Consider the following 7,733-nt stretch of genomic DNA (forward strand, 5'->3'; position numbering starts at 1 on the left):
TATCTGTATCAATATATACTACACCACTTGAGGTATTGTATTATTGTATATATGCATTTATATATTATTTACTAATAATATTTATTATTTAATAGTCTCCTGTAAACCCTGTCCTATCTTGTCATGTAAAACATTTTTGTTCATGTTTCCCCATATGTCATTGCCTAACGGCATGGGTGTAATAAAGTTGTGTTCTGTTCTGATGTTAAACAAAACCACAACATAACAGCACAACACATTATTTGCTAATTTAAAAAAGATACAACATATGCAACATGATATAAGAAAATACATACATGGATATATTAATACGTGATGGACCGGTCTCCTACGTGACATGTAAAATCAATAGTACAAAATATGTAAACACATTATACACGTTTGGCAATATAAACTATATATATATATATATATATATATGTATGAATGTATGAATGTATGTATATATGTATGTATGTATGTATGTATGTATATATATATATATATATATATATATGTATATATATGTATATATATATATGTATATATATATATATATATATATATGTATATATGTATATATACATTATTTTTGTTCCTAATATATGATATTGACGATACCGAATTACACGAGAGTAATAATCTCTTTATCACATAAGCTCAAGCTTAATACAAAGTGTTTTTGTAAACTGTACACGCAACTTTAATTCCAGTCCGCCATTACTAGATATTCAAATGATATAAGAATATGTGGCTCGGTGTATTTTTGAATGGAAATGTGTTCTGAACGCTGGACAGCTTTCATTGTCAGATTGCCATTGAAATGTTTTTATTTGATGACTATGTATGCATACGTCAATTATGGAGTGTCACCCAAGTATGTTTGCTTAAATGTTAATAAACCTAGTGCAGTGACCTTGATTCATTTACATCTAATTTGCAAAGTTATCAAATTCTTAAAGTATGTGATCTGAAAAATATCACATACTTTGATTGCACTGAAAATGTAAGATATTATATGATAAATATATATGTGTATATATATATAAGCTCTAGTTTATTTTGATGTAAGGACACCCAAAATGACGTCATTCAAGTTTGACGTCATTTCCATTCAAAAGTACACCGTGCCACAAATTTCTACGTCATTTGAATATCTAGAATTAAAGTTGCGTGTACAGTTTACAAAAACATGTTGTATTAAGTTTGAGATTATATAATAAAGAGATTATTACCCTCGTGTATTTCGGTATCGTCAATATCATATATTAGGAATAAAAATAATGTATTATCCTGGCATAATATAAGTTTTATTCCTAATATATAATATTGACGATACTGAAAAACACTCTGGTAATAACACACACACATATATATATATATATATATATATATATATATATATATATATATATATATATATATATATATATATACTCTGTCAAAAAAGAAACCCATAGGTGATGGGGGAAAAAAAGAAGTGTTTGATTTTACAAAATATCGTCTTTTTGTTCAATGTTGATGAATGACCATGTTTCTTAATGTTCCTGGAATGGGACAGCATGCCCAAATGCACCCTAAAACAAATTTAACGCACGTTGTGGCACGTTTTGCGACAATTGCAGGAAATCGGCGTGAAATGGTCAGATTTTGGCGAATGCACATAAAACTCGGGGTAAAGATTTGGGTAGTGATGGGTATTTAAAGCTGCAATGCTCGCAATGATGCCTCATTTTCATTTCGACGTAGACGAGTTACAAGATGCCAAGACTAAGCCTGCCGAATCAAAACAATGCAATAGGCCGTCTCCAGTTAGGTGAATCGCAGTGAGAAATCGCATGCCACATGAACATGCATCAGAGCACCATTTCACGTCTCTGGGACAGATACCAGCAGTTTCAATCAGCTCAAAACCGGCCCCGAAGTGGAAGACCTCGCATAACAACTGCAGCACAAGATCGCTACATCCGGGTTCTGCACTTGCGTCACCGAACTGCCACAGCAACGAACACTGCTGGACGCATACCTGGTGTAAGAAGGGTGTCTGCACAAACCATTCGAACCGACTACGAGAAGCTGGTTTACGGGCTAGGAGACCGTATGTTGGCCCCGTCCTGCGACGTCAACATCGACATTTACGTGTTCGCTGGTGCACGAATGTACAGGGCTGGAACTTGGGAAACTGGCGGCGAGTATGGTTCAGCGACGAGTCACGTTTCCTTCTACGGCGACATAATGGACGACAACGTGTTTACAGACGCCGCATTGAACGTTTTGCCAACAACTGCGTCGCCAAAGTTGACAGATTCGGTTGAGGGAGTGTCATGATGTGGGAAGCCATCTCCTACACCGGAAGAAGTGAACTTGCGTTCGTACAAAGCAACCTGACAGCTGTACGCTACCGGAATGAAATTCTTCGCCGTCATATGCTTCCCATTTTGGATCGACAGAGAGAACTCTTTCAGAAGGACAATGCCAGGCCGCATACTGCACGTGTAACAATGTATTTCCTACTGTGACGGAACATGTTCTTATCTTTTCGCCTGTGGCGATGTTAATTGTTTTAGAGGGCCGTGTGCAGCTTGGTAACGTAATACCCCCGCGCGACGGTGGTAGAGCTGCGTCCCAATATGCACTTAGATCAGATGTGGAGGCCATGTGGCCAGTAGTTACGTAATAACTCCGGTAGTGCGGTTTATGATCGGGGTATTGCTAGCGAACTGGCGACAGTAAGTCTGGCCATCTAAGAAAATATACCGACTCTGGGAGTTGTGGAAATATCACATGATAGTTGAGGTACCGCGTTGTGTCCCCAGGCGATATTCGCTGTCTCTGAGATTTTTTTAATAAATAGATAGGATTTTAGATATATCGGTGAGAAACATTTGGAAGGCTCCCGGGGAACGTGTCCGTCAGGGCTGGTAAATATATTTCTGCTCTGTTGTATAACCTTGATGTGATTGATGTGACTTTAAATATTTTAATACTGTATTATACCAATATTATTTAGAAAGTGTCTCCGGTAATCTGACGAAGAAAATTGTAGGCTTCACTGTTCTAAAATATTAAAGTTTAGCCAGTCATCCTAGAGGACCTAGGTAAACTGTAGGTTACTGTCTTTATTGGGATATGTACCAGTATTAATTCTGTATTACAAGGTTACTGAATGAGTAGTTAAGGGTTAATTAAAAATTAACCAGTTAGGAATAGAGTTGTAATTCCATTATTAATTAAGTTCCCCTGGCAGCGTTTCTCATTTATCACACGTGTGCTTGTTGTATCACGGTGAAGTGATTAGAATATTGTGTAAACTAGACACCTAGTGATTAACTAATTAAGTGATTAGTTCTGGGTTGTTATTATATTGTTGTTGTTAATTAACTACTGCGGCAAGTACATTTGTCAGCGTAGTGTTAATACAGATTCCAAAGTGTATTGTGTTTTGTTGTGTTTTCTAGTGAACTAAACGTGCTATATATATATATATATATATATATATATATATATATATATATATATATATATATATATATATATATATATATTTATATAAGATCTTATCTCTGTTTATACCTAGAGCCGAGCTACTCGGGTATTAGACTGCCCTATACAGAGAGATCTAATAGATATACAGTTAGGAGAGATATTTGGATAATCGTGTTTTATTCAGTTACGGGTATTATAGGATCCCCGTGACACCTACAGAATGAGAACATTAATGTCCTGCCATGGCCAACAAGGTGGCCAGATCTCAACCCTATTGAACACCTATGGGACGAATTGGACAGACCTGTACGCCAGCTTGACCCGGAGCCTCAGACGCTTCCGTAACTGTCACATGCACTGCAGGAAGAATGGGCTAGGATTCCACGGATTCAGAGACTCATTCAGTCTATGCCAAGGAGATGTCGCGCAGTGATTGCTACTGCTGGTGGCCACTCAAGGTACTGATTTCAACGCCCTCGTGCGACGCTGTTTGGTGACAAAAACGTCTCCACTGCAGTCAGTCTATAGCATGAACATTGTCACATACTCATGTTAAATTTGACTGTGATACGATCACCAATAACGAAATTATGCCATTTTGTATTAAAGGGATAATTCCATGAATATTTCGCCTATGCGTTTCTTTTTTGACAGTATATATATATATATATGAAATATAAACACACAATACTTTACAATGTGTACGAATTGCTTAATATAAACACATATAATATTTTACAATGTTAACGAAGTGCTTAATATAAACACATACTATTTTACACTGGGTATGAATTGTTTAATATAAACACATAATACTTTACAATGTGTACGAATTGCTTAATATAAACACGTAATACATTACACTGCGTACGAAATTCTTAATATAAACATATAATACTTTACACTGTGTACGAAATGCTTAATTGCCACTCGTACAGTCTTTACGGATGGAATATTAGTCATGAGACATTTACTATGTAATGAAATTAAACCTATGTAAATCTGTTTCCTAGAATAACATCACCTTCAGATTGTGTCATTTCTGTAGTTTCATTCGCGATCACATCACACCCACAGCAGTCAGGCTTTGGTTTGAAACCGGCATGACAAGTAAAGTTGCAGCCTGTAATACAACTGTTACTAAATTAAAGAATACTTGATGATAAACAGTGTATAAAAACATTGTATATTAAACACGACCCCACAGAATCACTCTACCAAGTTTCGTAACAATCCAGTGAAAACTATTATGTAATAGAATTTGCAATGTTAGACATCTACTTTTAAGTTCATTTTTAAATTTGTTTCTTTAAATAAAATGTTTTGATATATACCTATACATTAGATTGTAGAGACCATCCCAGAAAATATTTGCACCAAGTTTTAGAACGCTTCAGTACAAATTCTAGGAAGAGATGTTCGTCAAGGGAAAGGTGGACGGACGGACGGACGGTGGGACGTAGGTCAAATCAGTATTATAAAGGCTTCGTTGAAGAATGTCATAGCGGAGCATTAGTTGCGTAATGCCATTTTCAAGCTGAATTGCCGTTAAAGTTGTAGGTTTGTGTGTTGCTGTTAGTGGGGAATTGTCGTCGTTTGTTTTTGTTTTTTGTTTTGTTTTTTTGCTGAGGTTTTTTGGGGTTGTTTTTTGTTGGTGGTTTATGGGGAGGGTGTATAGGTTTGTGGGGGGGGGGGGGTGTTGGGGTGTATTTAACAGCACAATCAGAGCACACTGATTTCTTCTAATCAGATACTGAATGAAAAACATTTCATAATCTAACATATTATAGTCTAAGAGAAAATTCTACATTTGTCCATTAGCAGCCAAAAGGTATTTTATACTTTACACGGCCTTTACTATACCAGTCGTGGAGTACTGGTTGGGACGGACATTGGATCCACTGAATGGATTTGTTCCTACGCCCAAAGCACATCATGCTAATCATGCTAGCGTGTTACGGACTGAGCTAGATCACTTGAATTACGAAATAGTCTTTTAACAAGCATCCCACATGTATGTAAGACACAAATCAAACTCCACTCAGGGGATTCGAACCAACCAACCTTTGGTTATTTTTACTAGTGATTGGCAGCATTTTAAATCTATTTATATTTATATTATATACACGACAATAAAAATTCCTGTACATCAAATACAATGGTACCAAACCAGTTGTAAAATATATAAATTGTTGTAATTTGTGACACACCATAATTTTGCAAATTGTCTCTTAACGTTTATGAATGACCAATTAAATAATTTCTTGAAAATGTTTGTTCATCACCTTGGAGAGGAACATTTTCCATAATTATATAATAAATTGTTTTCTAATTAAGGTTTTAATACTTTCTCCCGCATAGATTTGGTAGAAAAACTACAATTAATTTGCAAGGGGCGAGACGTAACCCAGTGGTAAAGCCCACGCCTTACGTGCTGCCGGTCTAGGAGCGATCCCCGTCGGTGTAACCATTGGAATAACTCATAATTACCAAATGATTGACATCCAGCAGCCGATGATTAATAAATCGATGTGTGTTAATTGTGTCGTTAAACAAAACATAATTTGCAATGAATGTAAATCTGTGAAAGCATGCTTCTCACAATAACATCACCTGCATAAAAACACCCGCTACAGTCGGGCTTTGTAGTTCGCCCGCGTCACAGGTTATATTGCAGCCTGAAATTCATGAATTCTTATTCATCTAACAACACTTAGTGAGCGTGTACATTTGTATATTATGTACAAAAAAAACCCAAAACAAACAAACAAAAAACGTACAATGAGTTAAGTAAGTTCTGGAGTACATTACACAGCTGGTTACAGATACAACAAAAACAACAACCACGAAATATAGATGTCATTTCAGGTATTAATATTTGGTACGACAGTGAAATATATATGTATAGATAAAAAATTATTTTATATTACAAATATCCCAAAACTGGTATCATATTTATAGGTGATCTCTTGAATGAACAAGGAGACTTCCTAAAATACGCAGATTTCATATCAAAATATCACATACCTACGAAGTTTTTTAAATATGCTTCATTAATAAATGCCACTAAATCCTTTATACATAACTTAAACAACTTAACGGATGATATTTTTACATCATAAAAAAATCCTATATTTCTATTTAAACTAAGCATGTTGTTAAACGACAAAAGTGGCTGCAAACATATATACGATATACTAAATACTAGAATAATAATACTAAAAGCACAAATAAAATATGAAAATGAGGGGTTTATATATAATATACAGGAATGGGAAACGTTTTATACTATCCCTTTCTTTAGCATGGTTTCAATGTAGAATTTTTCACAGAATCCTGGCGCCTAACAAATTCTTACACATGATTTATTATATTGATACTAATGCTTGTAGCTTTTGTAGCAATTATCCAGAAATACTACTACATTTATTTTGTAAGTGTAACAAAGTTCATAATTTAATAATTTAAAAAACGTGGGCTTGGCTTTCGAACAGAGCGGACGTGTTTTGGAGAGCTCCGCAGCTAGAGACTTGCTGTGTGTACTTGTCTGAAGATTTTTACAAGTTTTAAACAGACTGGTTGTGTAAGTTAGTTCTATAATGTAGTACGTGCAAACTTGATCTCAGTCTGCTGTTAAAAACTATATATATTTATATTTAAAACAAAACTTCATATATTAAGAACATGTAACTGAACTGAGCGTACCCAAGCCCCAACCCCAGTTTGTTAGTCGACTATCTCAAGTTGTTACAACCGGTGAATACAGCTCACAATCCATTTGTATTAACTTTTCTGCGTTTATACCGGTTTTCATCTTGACTAAACACGAACAAAAGTAACGACAAAAGGGACAAAAGAAAAAACTCGACAGCAGTGATTCAAGCCATAATAATTCACCGCAAGAAACACTCCGTCAACCAAGTAAGGAAGTAGGCTTTTGCCGGTAAGTAAGAGAGTGAAATCAACAGAGTAAATTAAAGACCAGTCAAATGTTGTGTCATTCACAACTGTAAGTGCGACTGCCAGTAATGAACAGGTACAGACAACGTTACAAGACATAATGCTGGAACTAAGGCGGCTTACAGAGCAACAGCAAGCATTGAATTTAAAACTCTCCGAATCCATATCAAAAGAAGATCTGAAAAAAACACCTAGAAATTATGAAAATTGATATTTGTGCTAAGCTAGATGAAAACATTGAAAAATTGGAAAACAGAATGTTTAGCCTTGAACAAGAAAACGATATGTTAAAAACTGAAAACGTCCAG

General features: G+C 35.3%; 1 protein-coding gene across 1 annotated transcript in view; it reads right to left on the minus strand.

The window, feature by feature from the left end:
* The window catches only part of LOC121383842, a 36,933-nt gene extending 29,654 nt beyond the window's left edge, over positions 1 to 7,279 (minus strand). Inside the window, exon 1 of the mRNA XM_041513940.1 lies at positions 7,237 to 7,279. Within this exon, the coding sequence (XP_041369874.1) occupies positions 7,237 to 7,279 (43 nt within the window). The remainder of the gene's footprint in view (positions 1 to 7,236) is intronic.
* Positions 7,280 to 7,733: the final 454 nt, after the last annotated feature.

The sequence above is a fragment of the Gigantopelta aegis genome, chromosome 10 (assembly GCF_016097555.1).
Source record: "Gigantopelta aegis isolate Gae_Host chromosome 10, Gae_host_genome, whole genome shotgun sequence".
In the NCBI taxonomy this organism is placed as follows: Eukaryota; Metazoa; Mollusca; class Gastropoda; order Neomphalida; family Peltospiridae; genus Gigantopelta; species Gigantopelta aegis.